At 48.3% G+C, this 20,880-nt stretch overlaps 1 protein-coding gene across 1 annotated transcript; it reads right to left on the reverse strand.

Moving 5' to 3' along the window:
• Positions 1–1,730: 1,730 nt before the first annotated feature.
• On the reverse strand, positions 1,731–17,432 carry PRCC (proline rich mitotic checkpoint control factor). Its single transcript, XM_024217377.2, has 7 exons — positions 16,669–17,432; positions 13,133–13,180; positions 10,420–11,004; positions 8,931–9,026; positions 6,914–7,057; positions 4,900–4,965; positions 1,731–2,360 (listed from the first exon to the last, which is right to left on the reverse strand). The coding sequence occupies exons 1-7, from the start codon at positions 17,173–17,175 to the stop codon at positions 2,274–2,276; spliced, it is 1,533 nt and encodes a 510-aa protein (XP_024073145.2). The 5' UTR covers positions 17,176–17,432; the 3' UTR covers positions 1,731–2,273.
• Positions 17,433–20,880: the final 3,448 nt, after the last annotated feature.

Here is a 20,880-nt window from a genome sequence, read left to right on the forward strand (position 1 = left end):
GAATAGTTCTGGTTTCCCCCTTTTGCCCAGCAGGGTCACCTATTCTCCGATGTAGAAATACTGCCAATACTCAAGCAAAGTCGCCTGTGTCTATGTTTAGAGTAGTCCCAGGTGTTCAGGGTCCGGGCCTTGATTCTCATTGAGACTAAGGCTTGGTCTACACTACAGTTACGTCAATACAACAGCATCACTCAGGCATGTGGGAAATCTACACCCGAGTGCCACAGTTATACTGACGGAACTCTGGCTGTACACAGCACTACGTGGACAGGAGGGCTTCTCTCGGGGAGGGGGAGTACCTACACCGACAGGAGACGCTCTCCCCCGTCGGTGTAGGTAGCATCTTCACTTAAGCACTACAGCAGTGTATGTGTAGACAAGCCTTAACACACCTTTTTCACAGCTCTGGCAGAAGAAAGGGGTCTTCAAGTGGGTGTAAGTTACGGCTGTATCCATTGTAACGCTCCATGCCAGTGGAGTGCAACAGGGCCTTGGTGTACAGGAGTCAGGCCCCGTGGGTTCAGTATATTAAAACCGGTAAGATCTAATCACTCCTGTGCCAATCCAGTTCCTGAGAGTGGCAAGAGCGTGTGAACAATCCCATCCCCTGGAGAGGCAACCAGAGGGGTGGTTTGGTTCATTTAAAAGTTTTATTCCTTTATCAAATCTCTTGTCAGAGGATTTCACTGTACAGATATGAATAAATTACTCAACAGTAACTTTTTTCTGGTCATTGGAACGCTCAAAACGGGCTTTGCAATGTACTAAAACATCCAGGGAACTAACCTATAAATCTGATTTTAAAATACCCTCAGACTTCATTCGCCAGGTACTTCTTTTTGTGTGTGGGGGGGGGGGGGGGGAGAAAGAGAGAGAGAAAACAGAGTAGATGAGAGCAAATTGCCCTTTGGCATTTTCCTCAATGGAACTGCCTCAATCAACTGCTTTAGTTGTGGTACAACAAATAAAACCTTTGATGTCGGGAATGTAACTTAAAGAACTGGACCGACTCGCTCCTTGCTTCAGCATGGTAAGAGTTCGGCAGCAAACAATGAACTAGGAAGTGAGGCCAGCAAGAATGGATAGATACACACATCTTCAGAGAGCTGGCCTGGGTATGATTTGCAGACATGCCCGTCTCTGCCTCTGGGAAGTCCACCAGCTTAAGTGAAATGAAGAAACTCGTTTTTCACGTGTTCTGTGAAACACGTTTAAGTCTAGATGTTGCCTCCCTCTTCCAGCCAGGTGGGTGGAGTTAACATTTAAACCAGAGTTGATGCCTCAGCAGGAAGTAGGAGTTATACAGATAGGCTGAGAAGTTAAAAATAAAAATGTGCTGTAGGCAGCTTTTGCCTAGGTTTGGATTATTATAGGAAATACTGCTGTGACTTCAGTTCACTGCGAGCACCATCTCACCCCAGAAGTACTTGGATTCAACTAGTATTTGGATCAGATTTTTACAGTGCTCTGGGCCTTGGCTTGGGGACGCACACCCACACCTACCCCATTCTTATATGTCCCAGAACTTACAATAGCTTCTTGTGCTGGCAGAGGAAACCCGAATATCTTCCGTGGAGTCCAGAGATTGGGGGTATCTGTGTGCTGTTTTCAAACTGAAACAAGCACTGTCTTGTTAGCCAACATCCACCTTGAAAACAAAAATTTTCCCTCAAAAGTGACTCAAAATTTACAGGAGGGCATGGCAAGGAAAACAAAATAAGCAGACACACTTCAAACCTGCTCAGATTGCTTGTAAGAAGAGAAATGTGTCTACACATGTACAACTATCCCAAAGGGGTTTTCAAAGAATACTACAAAAAGTTTGCCTTGAAACTGCCTTTCAAAAAGGAAATTACACTCTTGACACACAGTAGGTCTAAAGAAAGGAGCAGTGTTGGACTTAGAAATTTATTGAGACTCTACCTAAGGTTCTGGTGACTAAAGAAAAAAATGGGTAGTCTGTACACCTACAGGATGAGAGCTCAAAACCTTGCGCCAGTCACGTCCTCTTCGGACAAGCCTGTGGCTGTCCAGTGCCAGAGTCCCCAGCTGCACGAACCAGACTTGATTTGAACCTTCTATATTATCATTAAAAAAGTTACAGCGTGGGTTTCAGAAATGGTTAGTATTTAACCCTTCTCTTCACAGACAGGGGAGTGCTGTATCCTCCCACCCTCACAGTTAGATCCAGGGGCCTCCTCAATTCCTGGTAGACCAGGAGGAGTCTGACATGGTAGGTCACCTGGGCGAATGCCCATAGAATAGGAGAGGTGCTAAAATCCGTATTTGGCTTGGGTCTGACGCCGGCTGAGTTTGTTTTCGGACCATGTGTTTTTCAGTTCCAACTCTCGCTCCTTCGCCTGCAGAAAAGAGGGTGGAGAAGAGGTCAAAATCAGAACAGTTGTTCATTGTTTTAATCGTCCTTTGCCCTTCTCTGTCCCTCCACAATGAGAAGCTCAGAGCACTTGAGTTAGTTCTCTGGTACCACGGTTATGGGTTTTCGATCGCTTTTCATTTGTGAACCCCTAAAAAATGTCAAAGGGAGATGCGGCCCACTTTGGAAATCTTAGACATAGTCTTCGGACCCCCAGGGGTGTGCAGACCACAGGCTGAAAACCACTGGTGTGATATAAATATCCTGATAGAGACCTGAATAGATAAGGGCTGCTTAGGCACCATTGCTCCCATGCTTGAAATGCCACTTCCTTTGGGGGCGGAGCCTTAGCAGCCACCCAGCAGTGCTACCCGATTTAAGAGAGGAAATGTATAATCTTGTATCCAGGTGGATGCAGAGAAGCCAAGCTGGAACAATGCTCGGAGTCCCTAGTCATGTGAGAAATGCCATGGGATCCTTAGTGGCCCGGCCCACCCACAGCAGCACAGCACCCTTCAACTCGTGCTGGGACACTGGCTCACTGCTGATTCTACAGAACACTTCCTGCAGCTGCTAGTTCCTTAGAGGTCTCACCCCAGAGACTCCCCAAGAGGTTCAATCACAGACCATGCATCAAATCTCAAAAGCCCTGTGGAGCAGTCATTCCCCCCCTCCGCAAAGCGTGAGGACGGGGGCCACAGTAGGTTAATGTGCCTCAAACCCACATAGCGAGTCAATGCAGAGCCAGGGACAGACCCCAGGAGTCCAGACTCTCAGGCCCCCGTTCTAACCGCTAGTCAACACTCCCTTCAGCCAACTCTAACAGTGGGTGGCTAACCCAGTGGCCTCACGCCACTGACCTCCAAACACAAACCTATGACAAACCATCTCTCTAAAGCTCCACATCGGGGTGCTGGGCCTCAGGTGGGAGAAAATATTCTGCTGAGGAAGGCAACTGCACTGATGCCCTCCCCCTCCAGCCAGGAAGCCAGAAGTGGTGGTGGTGATTTCCCAGCAAAAGGAGGCCCTCTGCCATCTAGTGGCAAGACACTACTGGCTTTAGCATTTGGTCCCCATTACATGCAGCCCCAGATGAGGAGGGGAGGAGTGCGGGGGGAGGGGGAGGGGTGGCAGTGCGGGAGGTCAGGGGAATTATCAGAGATCTACTAGAAATACCTTTAGAGGTACTGTCTGTCAGGATCCTCACCTTTCCCTCTGGCCTGGGCATGGCTTTTCCTAGTGTTACAGCTGTGCTGCCCACTAAGAGGCTGGTATACCTAATCGAGTGGCTAGGGAATCCAAAGAAGTTGCGCAGTAACCAGCCTTGATGCAGGGCCGGCTTTAGGCCAATTCCACCAATTCCCCCGAATCGGGCCCCGCGCCTAAGAGGGCCCCGCGCCCAGTGGCAGGGCTGCCAGGGTGGGGGCAAGTGGCCGAGAATCCCTTCCCTGGCTAGAGGCTCCTTTTTAATTTTTACTCACCCGGCGGCGCTCCGGGTCTTCGGCGGCACTTCGGCGGCGGGTCCTTCACTCACTCCGGGTCTTCGGCAGCAGGTCCTTCAGTGCCGCCGAAGACCCAGAGGGAGTGAAGGACCCACCGCCGAAGACTAGGAGCGCCGCCCGGTGAGTACAAGCCCCACGTGTTTTTTTACGTGTTTTTTTTTTTTTTTAGTCATCCCTGCCAGGGCCCCGTCGAAACTGTTCGAATTGGGCCCCACACTTCCTAAAGCCGGCCCTGCCTTGATGCACATACCAGCAAGCTTGCCAAAGGGAGGTCCAGGCGGTAAACTGTTTGTATGAACCCTCTCTACCTACCTCTGTTGTTCGGTTTCCCTATGTTGTAGGCAGACCCCATTAGCCTGGTGCCAAAGCTCCATGGCTGAGCTGTCTCTCATGGTGCAACAAATCCGTAACTTCAGACAAGCATCAAGGCTGTCTGCTACTCCAGACACACACGGTGTCACTGCACTCTCCTCTACCACATGGCTTTGTTGTCGTCTCCTAGGGCTTTTATCTTCTGCAGATCAGCCATACATATACCAGCCTGCACAGCACAACAGAGGCAGCACCTTCACCCCAGCTGGGGAGGACGGAAACAGGCAGAAGGGAAGTGGCTTGCATTACCCTCTAGTGAGCCTTTCTGGTAGATGCATGGTACACGAGAGTTGAGAGGGAGATGAGGGCTGCTCAGAAGACACCACACATGGATTCAACCCCAGAAATTATTGATACACCAACAGTGGGCTCAGCTCTGTGCAAGGAGCAAAGGAAGCCCTGGCCTCTGCCCCACAAAGCTTGCTGCCACCCTCAATTCCCCCCACAAAACCACTGCAGGTTGCAATGGGAATTCTTCGTGCATTGACTGAGGTCTGCCTGATGTGGGACAAACTGGGGGGGCCTCTCTCTTGTAACTGCAGAAGTTATTGACTCCATCAGCTCATTTCCACTGATACTCTCTGCTCTTAAGTGATAGCACATTTGTAACACTGTCAAGGGATGTTTTCACACCCACGGTAAGCAGCTGACCTGGTGGATCAGGTACGTGATCTGGTGTTTTCTTCTCTGCTGTCCCGTGGGCTGCTCTCCTTTTTTCTAAAGAAAAAACAAATTCAAAATGACTATCAGTGCTGGCAAGACACTGCCCTGCCTAGTGAAATCAGCGAGGGACGGTGTCACCTGGACAGGAAGCCAATGCTCCAGAAACCAGAAGTGTTTGGCTTGTTTTAAAGCCCTTGACAAGGGCTGTGGTAGGTTCTCCATCACTGGTGATTTTTTTTTTCCTTTTAAAAGAGAAGCTCTAGTTTAAAAGGGATTATTGTGGGGCAGGTCTCTGGCCTGTGCTACAGGCGGTCAGACTAGATGGTCGTGATGATCCCTTCTGGCCTTGGACTGTATGAATCTATCCAACAGATCCCATGTTGAAGCAGCTCCTAGTCAGTCTTCACTGCTCACACACTGGGGCTAAGCACCTCTTTCAAGATGCTCTGCAGCCATGCGGTGCCTAATTACTTTGTACTTACACAGCACTTTCCTCCACGCGCTCTGAATGTCATGAACACCGATTAAGCCGCATAGCACATACAGAAGCTAGGTGTTATATACCCATTTTACAGAGAAGGGCATGGAAGCAGAGACAGGTGAAATGGGTTACAAGATCACAAAGAGTCAAAGCCAAGTTGGGAATAGAACCCAGATCTCCCAATCCCGAATCCTCTGCTCTAATCCCCAAACCACGCTGCCTCCTTGTGCCTGCTACATGGGAAGATTTTATTTTGCAATTCTGTTTCTGTGGTCAGTCAATTGCAGTAAATAATCGTTTGTTACTATTTCTATTAGGGGAGTGCTCAGAGGTGCGGATTGGGATCAGGGTCATGCTGTGCATAGTGCTGTACAAATCCATTCTACGCTATACAGGGTTGTATACTCCCTACATAACTGTAGATTCGAGTGCCTTACAAATCAAGGCATGGTCCCTACCCTGAGCAGTGAGCTAGCTGTGGGTTAAGTTCTCAAGGTCTAGCAGCACTTTGGGGCCATCACCAGAGCCTTCCTGCTTCAGTTGTTCACTCCCAACAACCTCCCTGCAAACTTCATTGCTGTCCCATGACCGCTGGTTTCCAGTGATCGGCTTGGGAACGGCACCACCATGTAGGCTGCACCGCGTTCCTGATTGCTTCCCAGATGCCCTTCCTTTTGCAGCTGGATAACTGGAAAGGCGTATCCTTTCATTTCTATTCACCATTACATTAGCCACAGATTATAAGGCCACAAGGGACCACTACATCACCTAGTCTGATCTCATGTATTTCAAAGGCCAGAGACTCTCACCATGCTACCCCTGTGTTGAACCCAATAACTTGTGTCTAGCTAAAGCATATTCCAGAAAAGCATTCAGTCGGGATGTGAAGAGTTCAAGAAATGGAGAATCCACCACTGCTCTTGGCCATTCGCTCCTGACGGTGCGTGTTATTTCTAATTTGTATAGGTCTGGCTTTAACTTCCATCCATTGGTTCTTGTTCTGCCTCTTTCTGCTTGACTAAAGAGCCATTTAGTACCCAGAGTTTTCTCCCCATCAAAGTGCTCTACACCATAATCATCTCTTGATCTTTTTGATAAACTAAAGTCTCTCACTTGTAAGACATTTTCTCCAGGCCTCAAATCATTTTTGTAGATCTTCTCAGCACCCTCTCCAATTTTTCAACATTCCTTGTAAAACGCGAGCACAAGAAATGGATGCAGTCTCGCCAATGCAATTCAGAGATGTGAAAACAAGTTCCCTGAGACTCTGAAGGGACAGCCGAACAGCAGCCCCTGGCTTGCCATCCCTCTGCTACCCATCTACTTATCTGACCCACACCTGAGTGGCTCACAATCATTAATGGATTTATCCTCAACATTACCTTTGTACAGGTGGGGAACTGGGACATAAGATCGATTAAATGACTTGCCCTGGATCTGGGGCTGAGCTGGGAACTGAAGGCAGGCCTTTAGCATCCTGGTCTAGTGCTCTACCCACTAGGCAATACTTCCTACCCATACCTTGCTGAATGATTTCATGGTCTTCTCCTCTGTTAAGGATTTGGTCATCCATTGCTGGGCTCCACTCAGCTGATCATCCCCTTTGATCTCCACAAAGTTGATCTCTTCCCTCCCACGATTCCGCTTACCTTGGAGACGCTTGAACTGAGAGAGGAATTAAAACAAAGGTCAGAAGAGAATTACACTCATATTACACAGCTCTGATACACTGTACCAAGCAAAGGTGACTGGGGCTTGGAACGATCCAGCTTCTCATCTGCGGTGCTGGGCCACGATCATGCGCATCTTCCCAGCCAGAGAGTCCTTCGTTTATAGTATAACTCTCCTCTTGTACAGATCAGCACATCTCAAAGCTCTTTACAAACACTGAGCCCCACAAACTCTCTCCCCCTCACCTAACCCATGAGGTAGGGAAATATATTTTAAAGATGGAGAGACAGAAGCAAGTGAAAACATTTGCCCATAGTCACTGGCAAAGCCAGAAATAGAACTGAGCAGTCCTGGCTTCCACGCCCCCCATTCGAAGAGTCAAGGAAGCACTGAAAATGTGGTCACTGGCAAATCCACCTTACACCACTGAACAGGTCTCCAAAGCAACGCGCAACAGGGTGGTGGCACATGAAATGGAAGAGATTGCACACAACAGCCAGTGCTTTCTGCAGCATCATTGGATTCCAGATGCCAGCTTTGCTGGCAGTTTCTGGACAGCGGCAGCAATTTGTCGTGCATTTCAAACGGATTTTGAGCTGAAGCGGCTGAGCCCTTGGGACATGAATGGAGCACATTGCTGCATTAAGTGAGGAAGATCCAAGGTCTTTTAGCTGCAGTTTTTGTATTGCTTTGCAGCTATAAGTCAGCTCGCACCTGTGCCTACCACACCATGTTGTGTGTGACATCCACTCCTTGCTATATCCTGAGTGAAGATTACGCTGGACTTGCTGGATTGTCTCCTGCTGGAAATATCTGAGATCAGCTTATAAAGCAAACCAGATCACCTGGAGCAGAAGATCTGGAGATCACCGGAAGGGGCTGGGGTGTGAGAAAAAGTGCTTCTGAGCTGCCTATCTTGCAATCAGCGATCTCATAACGAGGACTAGTATAAGAGGGGAAAAGGCAGGAAAGCCTAATGACATATCTAGTGGTCAGGGCCACTGGCTATGCCAAACATTCTTCCAAGAACATAAACACAAGAATTAGAGAAGTTCATGTAGGATAGGCCCATCAATGGCTACTAGCCAGGATGGTCGGGGATGCAACTCCATGCTCTGGTTGTCCCTAAGCCTCTGAATGCCAGATGCTGGGACTGAAGGACAGAGGATGCATCACTTGATGATTGCCCCGTTCTGTTAATTCCCTTGGAAGCATCTGGCATTGGCCACTGCCGGTGGACAGGACACTGGGATAGATGGACCACTGGTATGACCCAGTATGATCATTCTTATATACAGGCAACAAGGCCGGATTCTCAGCTGATGCAAGCTGGTGTAGCTCCACTGACTTCACCGTAAACCACTGTAGCTCCACTGACTTACAACCCAGAGTTAGTTTTCTTCTTTAGCACGGGAGATTTATTTATTTCTGGGGACTGGGGTGAGATCAGTCAATGTTAATACTGCTTCTGATCTCTTCTTATTTGGCTATGTTGCTTATCCAGCTTGGTGGGGGGAGGGGGATGATTGAGGGGGGTGTTAATGTTTTTGTTAGGCACTCAACACCATTAAAAGCAAATGTATTATTGGTTCATTTAAGGAATTCTTCCCTTTCCCCATGAGATATGGTATTACCAAACTGACTGTGTGTACTTCAAGAGAGTGGAAGTGGGCAGCAGCAGGTATCGACCACGGCCCATAACAGGATGGCTAGACCTGAAAGAAAAACAGCCAGATCTGGCATGGCAAGTCATGAGGCACCAGGCTTGAGAGGCCAGTGTTTTGAGCTGCCAAGCAGATCCTATGTTCCTATAACCCTATAACATCTAAACGTGAACTCTGTGGTAGGATATATAATAAATGCCAACCGCTTCATCATCCATGAAGGACGAGTCGGTGCCCATCTCCTGTGGTGGTCCAAGGGCTGGATCCATCTCTGGGTAATAGCCACTGGTGTAGTAATCCTGTAATCGAGAGGAAAATAGGTTTGTCATCAAGGTGTGATCAGACAGCTACTGGAACAAAACTGGACACAGATACCAAGATGCAGCTTTGGATCTGGAACCAGATGCCCTCAGGGTGAGGTACCTTTAAAAGGCTGCCTTCACGGATATCACCTGACTTAGAGGTGTGTTAGGCTGTTGATGCCCATGATGAGGCATGCACATGCCCTGCCTTGGGCCCAACAAGAGAATTTATTTCCCCGCTCAGGGGGGATTCATCCTGCTGTAAGCCCTTTTCCCCAGTTCATCACTACTTTGGCAGCGCCATCGGACTGAGTGGCATTTTACACATGTTTACGTGGCGACTACTACCTTAGACTGCAGTCAATTCAGCTCTGGCTGGAGCCATAGCTTTGTGTCTTCACAACCACACCTAAAGTGTCCCCACCCCAACACTCTGATGTACTGTTCACTGCACCTTTGCCTACTTTCAGGATAAGCCGACACGTGTGGATTTCCTTCTGCCCTCAAAAGGACTATGTGAATATTTGGGGAGCTCCTGAACTCCACTACACTGACTATCTATTAAGGCTTTCTCCCCACCCTTTGGCTTCATGTGGAAAGTAGATTAATGAGTGGTTAATGCTGGCAGGTGAGACCACAGAGGCAAACTCAGAAGGCTCTAGAAGCAGGGTTGGCACGTCAGTACATACTGACTCAGTGGGAAGAGCACATCAAACCAATACCCCAGCACAGCGTGAGGAGGTGCTGTGCTAATGACAGGCATTCGGAGTTGTAGTAAAACCAAGTCCAAGAATGCAGGGAACCTTCTGCAAGAGCAGAGATGTTAACTCCTAGGATCCCATTCGTGGAAACTACATTCAACCTGCCTACGCTACCCCTGCAGTTTGAGCTGGGTGTGGTGTATGCTTCCTCGTTTCCTTTCCCAACAGTAAAAATAAAAAAAAAACCCTAGAGACCCTTAAAGAGATTTCTAGCCCACCTTCAGACATTATGAAGCAGCAAATAGGACACACACCCTGTTTTTTCCCCTTTAAGATCTATTATTGGCTACATGTACTCAACTGCTACTTCCCTAGCATAACCCTCCTCTCTCAGACACTGCCCCCAGGTTTTGTAATGGCCTTGAACAGGCCCCCGATTTTGTACCCAGACAATGGCAGGTGCAATTCTGTGGATGCATTTCAAAAGTTAAGTAATACTGCAGTCACGCCTCGAGACCTCCTCACAGCAGCGGCCTCAGTGTGCGGGGGTGCTAGCCCGAAAACGCTCGCACAGGCTCAAGCTCCAAGTGCTGTAACCTGCTCTGGTGGGTAATTCACAGCACGCATTCAAAGGCGGCTTTTGAAACCAAGCCCATTGTATTTTGCCCATGGGTAATCCTGGTTCTTACCTGATAGTATGCCCCGGGAGCATTGGCATCACTGTAGCCAGGGAACTGGTTATATGGCTGGTTGCCATAGTCTTCTCCGGGCTTGGGGGCCCAGCTGTGCTGAGTGGTGCTTGAACCCGCAGCAGTCTTGAATTCCAGAGGGGCATTAGCGGCAGCATCCTGGAATTCAGGCTCCGGCTCCGTCCCAGGGGGCAGATCCTCTGTCACCACAGTGCCGGAATACACGTACGTGTCCACGCTGACCACGCTGGGCTCACTTTTGTCAGACAAAGAAAAGAAGTTCTCTGGCTCTAGCTCTTCGTCACTGTCGTCCTCCTCCTGGGTGATCTGCTTGGTCACCTGTAGGGCAGCACTCTTGGCAGCTGCCTTGATGGCGGATGGCGAAGGAGTCGTGGCCACCGCTGGCTTGGACAGAGGTTTTGGCTTGGAGGAGGAGGTTGGAGCCTTAGCTGGCTTCGACTCAGGGGCATTTTCTGCCGCTTTCCTCGAGAAAGCATAGGGCAAAAGCAACCGGTTTGTCTCTTTCACCGTCAAGTTTTTGGGTTGAGGAAGCAAAGCAGACAAGCCAGTGCCCTCGCTGAGTCCCTGGTCATTTCATTCAGAAAAGATGATTCAGAAAAATAGATGAGCGAGTTTATTTTCCTAACCCAGTGCCCAACACCTCCCCCCATTTCACTTCTATCTAACCTTGCCAATGGGCACCTCCACTACCCAGCATGCACTGCAGGGACTGAAAATTACACTGGCCTGAGAGACAAAGGAGGCTATACTCTGCTCTGAAGCGGGTGACAGAAAAATCTGACAGACCAGAGGACCAGGTTTTGCAGAATGCTAGCGCTGTGAACTGAGGCTTTATTTCACTTCTACAATGGAGAGGGGAAAATGCCAGAGGCTTCCTTATCCAAAATTACGAGGGGGCTTTTAAGTGAATGTACAGCTCTCAAAGGCATCGGTCTATGTTCTCCAAATTAAAGCCATGTTCAGAGCATTAACCTAAAGAAACCTTTTAAGATTAGACCAGTGGTGGGCAACCTGCAGATCACCACTGCCTTAGACCCTTCAGTATGGGGTTTAATCCAGCTTTTATATATACAGGCTGATTGCAAGTAAGGGAGAGATTGAGGAGTTGTGCCTTTGTGCCAGCTTTTCACACCACACAGCTTAGTCTTTACCCTACAGGCCACTCATTACAATCTAAGCATGAATAGTGCGTAAGTGCTCAGGGTTGGGAGAATCTCTGACGTGTTTGTAAGCCTAGCACAATGAGGCCCTGATCCACAACTGGGCCCGTCAGAGCTATCGTAATAGAAGTCATAATAAATTCCATCATCAAGTTCACATCTGGAAGCAATGGGAGGCAGAATACTGGGGGAAGCAAGACACTAAAGATTGCCCCTACAGCCCCATGCTTTTGAGCATGCAGTGATTAGATCTCAAAGTATTTTACAAAGGAGGTCCCTATCATTATCCCCATTTTACAGAAGGGAAACGGAGGCACAGAGCGATGAAGCCTCTTGACCAAGGTCATCCAGCAGACCAGTAGCAGAGCCAGAAAAAGAACCCAGGTCTCCTGTGTTCTAGTCCCATATTCTATGCAGTAGGCCATACTGCCTCTCACGATAGGTGTTTTTTACATAGATCAGCCACTCCTGAACAATGTTTAGACCCATATAGGACAGGAAGCAATAAACTGTTACCTTCAGTTCTCCTGTTTATCCAACCTACAATGCATCTGCAAGTATATTACTCTTTTTTAAACATTGCTTCTATTAGGAACTACAACTCTACCTCAATATAACGCTGTCCTCGGAAGCCAAAAAAATCTTACCGCGTTATAGGTGAAACCACGTTATATTGAACTAGCTTTGATCCACCGGAGTGCGCAGCCCCGCCCCCCCAGAGCACTGCTTTACCGCGTTATAGCTGAATTCGTGTTATATCGGGTCGCGTTATATCAGGGTCGAGGTGTACCACCAATCTCTGGAGATAGGGCTTGCTTGGCTGGTAGTTTGAAAACACTGAAGTAACCAGCTTGTCTGTGGAGGTCTAGAGGCTAAGTAATAAAGAAATGGACCCTTAGGGTCCTTGAACTGAAATCTTGCTGCCAAAGTGCAACAAGTTGCAGGATCAGGAACTAAGCCCCCAGGGTCACACAGAGAGTCTGTGACAGAGACGGGAACTGAACGTACAATTCCCAAGCCCCATTCTGGTGCCTTGACCAAAAGGCCATCCATTTTGAAGTCAATGCAATGCCTCGATTTCAAAAGCAGCAGGGTTGGGCTTACAGTCGTTTTTCTGAAGTACAGTACTTTGAAGTCTGCTGCATTTTGATAATCAAGTGTCTGATTACTTTCCCGCATTTTTATGGGCTTGGAAGCAGGTTCAGAGTTCCAAGTGACTTGACCGTCTGCCAATTATGTTTGCTACTAGAGATTAAGTTTCATATGTCATCTAACCTGTGGCAACTTGATTCAACTGACTGATAAAGTTTTAGTACCAGCCTAACCAGTTGTTGTAGAGCCTGAATATAACATACTTGTATGCCACAACAACAGTCTCCTCTAGGAACTCTGGCAGTTTGCTACTGTACATTAGTGTCCCCTTAGTCCTGATAGGAGCCTGCCTGAGGGCCCCAGCTGTAAACCCAAGATTGTGACAATCAAGTTGCTTCCACAGGAAGTATAAGTTTGAGAATTACATTTTAAGTCATTACCTGAAGAGAATTTTTCTTCTTTGCCGGTTCATCTTCCTCTGAATCTGACTGAGAAAGAAAAAAAAACCAATTTAAGTAGCACTTGTGACAGTTAAAAAAAAAAAATAGAAGAAATGTACTCATTATCAAAGAGATCATGTTAGCAGCAGGGCCAGCTTCTTGATTTGCAAGGACCCTAGCTGCTGAAAAGGCAGTAGGACATCAAAGTTCTTTCACTTCCAGTCCTGCTGATATGGGGAGATCAGGTCAAGAAGTGCTGTCTTGTTGAAAGCCAGCCCTGGTTACTATCATGAGAGATAAGCAAACTGCCCACAATGGAAGCAAGACTGTGCTACTTGCCGCTATGTTTAGCAACAGTTGTAACTAGTGCAGTTTGGACAGGGCCATGTATAAAACCCTAAGCTACTGTAAAAACTATAGCTATATAAACACGTACACTGGTGTTAGATCTTTAAATCTCATAAGAGCAATTTCAACGCAACTGAAAATGTTTTGTCCAATTTAAGATTAAGCTCATCTGTAAGGTAGGTGGACCCAAAAAACACCATTTACTTAATTTTAAGTCAGGATTTAAAATATTAAGATTGTCATTTTAATACTGTTACAAAGCAGGAGTGAGTGGGAGAAAATGAGAGGCACAGCTTATTTAGCTGCTCACCAGTGATTAGTTTTTTGCTGATTTTTTTTTTTTTTTTTAATATAAGAAACAAAACATTGAGGCAAAACTCAGTTTGAGGCTTTTATAAGTCAGGCTCTGTTTTGAAATCACAAAAAATACCCACCCCAAACTGACAGCCCTCTGCTTTTGTGTTTAGACAATGTAAACCAAAGTGGAAAGACAAACTCATAACATTGTGGATCTGGTAATTTAGCGTGGAGATTTTTCAAAGGTGCTTAGAAGTTTTGGACACCCAAGTCCCATTAGAAATTAGTGTTTGGAGACTGATTCTCTTACACTTGAGACCCCTTTCCACGCTCTGCCATCATAACAGGGCCTTAGTGTACAAGAGAATCCAGCCCTAAAGATGTATACAGTCCTATAGCTTTCCATGGTGATTTACAGAGATTAAGGGAGACATGGCCTTCGTCCCAGTTTACTACCTAAATTATACAAACGTAGAACATGAAGCTAGATAAAGTAAACAGATAAGGAGAGTCAAGCGTTACAAGAACTTACATGATGAGTTCTGTTTTTATGTTGAAGCAGAAATTGAGGTAGAATTCCCCAGTGGGATGCAAGGTGAAAGAAGGGAATTTTGAGGAGGAGTTTGAAAGATTAGGACGACTGTCACAATGGAAAAGAGGTACGGAGTAGTGAAGAATTAAGAATGGCCCCATTTTTATGCATTTCTTTTTACTGACCCTTGCTCATCAACATGATAGCCAGTGATAATCTGTGCCACATAAGTGTTCAAAGTTAATATGTTGCTACATTGGGGGGAGGGGGAGATCAATACATGAAGAGAAACAGATCCCTTTCATGTAAGACTATCCCACAAGAGTTGTCAATAAGCCTCCTCATTAACTTTACTGCAATAGGTTGGCATCTGTTTTATTATGAAATGTTTGTTTCTCAGCCAGATGCTGTGAAGAAGGGAATGAGCAAACAGGGGATGTGAGAGAGCAGAACACTACTACTGAGTTTGCTAACAAGACTGATCAATACATTGCATTGCCCAACAGATGTACATCATCACTGGAGCCAGCAGAAGGGATAGAAATAAGAGGATTATGACACAGGATTTTAGAGATGGATAGAGTGAAGCACACCTAAAGCAAAGCCACTTCCTCCCCCTATCACCCTAACTGGGATGGAGGCATGCACATTGCAAAACAGTGTGAAGTGGAATGAATGAATTGTCCTGTTGTTTGTCAATGCTTTGACTAAATTCAAGTTCACTATAAACAGTCCCAAGGTATAGCAACAAGATATTCTCTGCCACATATCTTATGATTTGGTCATCTTGGCAGAGGGATCTATGGTTCTGGAATTTGTTAGGCTACGCCACTTAACAGGCAAACCAGCGCCCTGATTTGTGGGGACTATGGAGAACAGGGTACACTCTTCAATGTCCCCTCTGACATCCCTGCAGACTCCTAGCAAGGTGAGAGGGGAATTGACATTGACACAGTTCCAGTTCTCCCAAGGCTAAGATGCTGGCTGACCAATTATATCCCTGCAACTATTTATAAGTTCATACTCAGAGTCCACCTCCTGCAGCTGCCTGTCTCAAAATAGACAGTCTGTGGTCTCTCCAGGACATTGCTGATTATTCTTTGCATCCTGAGAGGCAATATAAAATAGGTAACACCTTGACAGGGAACAGGGAGACAGTGTGCCAGTGAAAATGCCATCTTTCAGTAGAGACCTAAAACAAAGTCCTGACCCTTTGTGGGATTTAACTACAATCTGCCTCCCTAAGCTTTTGCCACAACAGCAATTGGATTAGGATATTCTTCCACTTCCTTTCGTAGTCTTATAAAATAGGATTGCTGGGCACTGTTAAAAAAAAGCTGTCACTTTCCACTCAGGAGGAGGTTGCATTTTACTGGTATACAGATCAATTCCATTCCCACACATGGTTTAAATTTAAGCCCTTAGGCTAAAATATTACAGACTCTTTCCAAACAGAAGGCATTGCTGATGGGAGTAGTCCTAACCCAACTAGTTTCACTATTAGGTTTGACATATGTATGTCCTAGAATCAAAGGTTCGAATCCCAGCAACACGGACTATCTCCCTAATCCTTTAGCAGTAAAAGAACTGAGTTTTGTGGAGGCTCTTTCAAAAGAGAAACTGAGGTCCCATCAGTTCTGCATACCCTGAGAATGACATTTTGTGCGGGAGTGGTTACCCTCTGTTCTTGACCAAGAATATTCTCCTCCCCTTCCTATTGTACAGCACATAAGTAGTTGCAATTTCATGGTGCTTAGGGACCCAGTGGGATCAGAAACACTATGAAAACACAAAGGCAAGTTACAGATAATCTATTACCTAAATGCCCCCGAGGGAATCTAAAACCTTCAGATAATTAGTTTTAAATAAACAAATTTTAGTTTTGACGTGAAATTTGGGCTAGCAAAATAAAAATGATTTTGGATATCCCCAAACTGGTAGAGTCAGGCTTCAACTCATTAACTAGTTAACTTTTCTAACGAACAAGACTATGGATAATCTAGTTTTGCTGTATGATGATTGTAAATAAGGTTTCTATGCCAACTTCATTCTGCAAAGCACTTTAGGATTAGAGTTGCCAGCTAGGGCGTGAGACGCTGCAATGTCAGTGTCAACTTTTTTCGGCACCGTCTCGTGCTCGGATGCTCGGGGTCATGACAACATTTCACGGGCACCCGACACCGCCATGGGATCACCCCAATAAGAGAGGGACAGTGGCAGGAACGCTCTCCCAAGGGGTTTTCCCCCACCAGGGGCGCCCCCATTCCATGACGGGAGATGCCTCTCTACGGGGGCACCCCCCGCTCAGGGTGGCGGCGTCACTGGATCCCCAGAACACAAGACTTTATTTCATACTCACATCCCCCTTGGGCAGCTCGGGCGCCGCAATCCTCTTCTTCGGCTTGGGGAGGCCCGAACCGGCCCCAGCCCCGGGGGGAGCAGCCGAGGCCATGGCAGGAGGGGGGAGATTCAGTCCAGCGGGGTCCCTGGGCGGGGGCAGCGGGAGCCCCCCAAGCCTGGGCTGCTCCCCCCCCAGGCTCCCCAAGGCTGCTGGCTCAGGCAGGCCCAGCCCCAGAGCAGAGGCCTGGGCAGGGCTCATGCCTGGAGGCGGGGTGCTGAAGCCCCTGACTCCGGGAGGGGGCCCCAGCATGAAGGGAGGGGGCGGCCCCCCGTGGGGCGGGGGCAGCAGGGGGAAGCCGGAGCCCAGAAGCTGGTGGGGGGGCAGCAGGGGGAGCTTGGGAGGGGGCAGGGCAGAGAAGAGCCCCCTGCCCGGGGGGGGCTGGACGGGTGGGGCCTCCTCTTCCTCGCCCGAGGCCTCCTCCGCCTCGCTCTCCTCATCACTGCTGCCATAGGCCACCAGGGACATGGCCCCCGCCCCGCGGCCGGCCGAGGGGCGGCCCTGGGCGGCAGCGGCCGCGACGCGAGCCCGGGGATCCGCCCGCTCGACTAGGCCGCGCCCGCTTCCTCGGTTACCGTAGCTGGGGGGGGGGGAGGGGAGCGGGGCTAAGCCGCGCGGGCCGCCATGGCAGCTCCACCCCCGGGTGGACAGGGGAGGCGAAGGCTCCGACCCAGCCGCTCTCCGCCCGCCCAGCGCGCACACAGCTAATGGCCGCCGAGCGAGCCCCCCGCCTCAGCCCAACAAAACTACAACTCCCAGAGCGCACCGCGGCCGAACCCCATTGGCTCTCCGCGGGGGGGCCGCCGCGCTGCACCTCGGGAAGGGGAGTCCATGCTCACCCAAAGGCGGGACGACAACTCCCAGCGTGCACCGCGGCTGCCGGTAGTGACGACAGCACTGCCCCCCTTCCCGACCTCCCAGGAACACTAAAACTCCCAGAACGCACCGCGGCAGACGGCCAATTAACGGACCCCCTTCAGTCGAGGAAGACTACCAATCCCAGAATGCACCGCGGCAAAACGCCCTTGATGCCCACAGAGACAGGAAGCTGGGCATCCTGGGATTTGTAGTCATTTGGTCACGCTCCCCGCTGTCTCAGACGGCCACTCCCAGAGTGCACTGGGCCCGTAGGGATTTAATAGCTTTCCCAGACTCAAATACCTGTAACTCCCATAATGCATTGTAATTAATGCCCTCTCCTCCCCCACCATTTATTATCTGCAAAAAGGGTCGGCTAGAGATTTGTGTTCATAGGGCCAGGACTACAACTCCCATGGTGCACTGCAGTGGGTGGACTGCAACGCCCACGATGCACCACGGCGAACTCTTCATTGGCCGAGAGCGGGACCTGACGCAATACGTGCCAGGACTGTTAGTTAATCGCCAAATCAGGACCCAGAGCGCCCTATGGCAGATGGACTACAACTCCCACAATGCCAAGGGAGACGCTTCTCGGTCCCTAACAGCAGGGGGCGCTGTAGTGCATGCTGGGACTCGTAGTAATTGCCCCGTGGCCACCCAATGGTGCCCTCCCCTTTGAGTCAGTGCTAACTCCAGTGCCCCAGTGCAGTGCTAGGGGTGTAGGGAGCAGGGTGAGTGGCGCTTTCCTCTCAGAGTCACTTAGGGTGACCAGATGTCCCGATTTTATAGGGACAGTCCTGATTTGGGGGACTTGGTCTTATATAGGCACCGATTACCACGCATCCACTGTCCCGGTTTTCCACACTTGCTGTCTGGTCACCCTAGAGTCACTGCTAACCCCAAAGCCAAGCGGGGTGAGTGGTGTCAGGGATTCAGTTAGGGGCTCAAGGCTGCGGGGACCATGGGTAGGAACCCTGCCTCCCAGTGTCATGCTCTTAATCACAGCCCCATTGCTCCCCTAAACCGTTCTGTTGTTCCCGCACCGTAAAAAGCCACCGATTTTCACCTTGTGCGCTGTTTCCGGTGATACAGCTGGGGGCATTAGCACTTAGCCATTTGACTATTTAGGTTACACATGTCAAACGGGGTGCAGCCGCAGGCCCTTGGCAGCACATAAAATAGTGATGCAGTAACTGGGCCCATCTTTGCACAGGCCTCCCAATCAAACTACCGACTTCCCTTACGCAGACGTACTGGATTCCGCGCTCCCAGCCTTTCCGTCTTACTGCACATGCTGCTTTGCCATATCACTGCACCGTGTTTACAGGAATACTACCGAGTGCAAATCACCCAGGCAAATCCCTCAGTGCCTAGGATTTGGACCAGAAAGGGTTGAATCTGGGTTAGCTACAAACTGAATCATTATCACCAAAAGTCCCACTTCCCATCTTGCTTAGCGAAGGGCTGTGTGGCCCAGGGATGAATTCTGATCAAAAAGACCATGGTTCTATTTCCATTTCTTCCACTGATTTGCTGCTTAGGCAAGTTGCTTCTTGCATTACTGCACTACAAACCAATAATCATAATAATCTCATGCATGCTGTTTTTACACTGGTATCACTCCACTGACTTCAACGGAGGTCCTCCTGACATACAAGAGCAGAATGAAGACTTGAGATATTATTATTCTTTGAAACCGTGGGGCCTGATCCAAAGCCTACTGAAGCCCATTTGCTAGTATGCTGTGAACTATTAACCTCAATAATTAAAGTGAAATGAAGAGAAATGAGCAAAATACATTTTGTGATGCCGGTGCCTTAATTGTACACTTTGGAAGGGTTGGGTATTGGCTAATCTGCAGTTGGTCACCAGCCCCTAGACATTAGCCTGAAGAACTGGCAAGTCCCTGCTGTGTTAAAAACAGATGTTCTCCCCTGGGTTATGAAGACCTCAGGTTTCAGAAGCTGAAAGAAGGTTAACCTCCAAATTTACTTCTCACTGATTATGATCTTTATTGTGAATTTCTCGCCATTTCTTATGAACTGGCACAGCGAAATGAAACTGGTTGGTTTCACTCTTGTTTTTAGTCAGTTTTACTTTCTTGGCCATGTTAGAGCATGCTAGAGGAGGACTGGTCTAGCGGTTAAGGTAGGGGTTTGGTACTTAGGAGAGCGGGATTCAATTCTTGCCACTGTTGCAGTCTTATGGTGTGACCTCACGGAGTTGTTTCCCCTGTCAGTGCCTCAGTTCCCTGTTTGTGACACAGAAATATTAACCCATCCTCTGCCTAGTCTATTTCAATTGTAAAGTCTTCAGAGCAGGGCTGTCTCTCTCTCACTACATGTTTGCACTGTGCCTGGCACAACGGGGCCCTGATCTTGGGGCTTTTATATGATACTGTACATATCATAAAAGAGATTGGGTTTCCATCACAGCTGGAAAATGTTTAAATCTTCTTCCTGCTCGCGCTCTCTCTCTCTCTCTTCACAAGCTAATGAAAACCATTTCCACTGAAACTTACAACAACCAAAAAATCATGGAAGCTCTTATCAGGTCCACTTCAGCAGTCACTTCTCAGGCAAAACTCCCACTGAAGTCAATGGAAGTTTAGTGTCGTGAATGAAGTTAGAGTCAGGACTTCACTCCCACCTCCTTTGACACTCATCTCAAAAATCTATCCTGAGCTTCCAAAGACTACAACCAGCAGTGCCCCTTAGCAAGAGATCTCTAGAGCTCCCTTAACGTACCCATTTGATCCCATGTTCTGTAGTTTTCCTTCGCCTCCATGGTATTTTTGCCTGTGGTAGTTCCTTAAACACGCCTGCTCGTAAAAATGTCTCTTGTGCAGCACATTTGCGCTATCATTACACCACCGAACCCAAATCATTTCCCAGCAAGGGCTGTTTCAATGCCAGAAGCCATCAAAATCCATGCAAGGCAATGAAAACAAAAGAGAAGAGAGGCCGTCCTGAGAGTTACTGTGGGAGATTCTTTGGGATGTTCACAAGTCCACATCACTAGATGGCAACACGGAGCAGCTATGCCTCAGATTTATTGAGCTCTAACCTGGCGGAAGGGGCTTGGGTTACTGTGTCTGTGATGTGGCTGGTTTTATATGGTTGTGTTAACTTAACTCTGAATAGTGGGGAGGAGTGATTTCTCCCTCTATACGTTTGGTTGATTTACTTAGATAATTATAATTCATTATATTATGTTATCATCGCCAGCAACCTGGTCTAGTGGTTAGGGCTCTCTAGACAAAGTCAGAGACCTGGATTGTATTCCCAGTTCAGCTACAAATCTGCTGTTTGA

The sequence above is a fragment of the Terrapene carolina genome, unplaced genomic scaffold, assembly GCF_002925995.2.
Source record: "Terrapene carolina triunguis isolate 2854851 unplaced genomic scaffold, T_m_triunguis-2.0 Scaffold227, whole genome shotgun sequence".
In the NCBI taxonomy this organism is placed as follows: domain Eukaryota; kingdom Metazoa; phylum Chordata; order Testudines; family Emydidae; genus Terrapene; species Terrapene triunguis.

Coding starts and splice junctions, on each gene's coding strand:
- PRCC (XM_024217377.2), bottom strand. CDS start 17,175: ATGTCCCTGGTGGCCTATGGCAGCAGTGATGAGGAGAGCGAGGCGGAG. Junction 11,005..13,132: donor AGAAGAAAAATTCTCTTCAG/GTAATGACTTAA, acceptor TGAAATGACCAG/GGACTCAGCGAGGGCACTGG. Junction 9,027..10,419: donor CTCCCGGGGCATACTATCAG/GTAAGAACCAGG, acceptor TCTCGATTACAG/GATTACTACACCAGTGGCTA.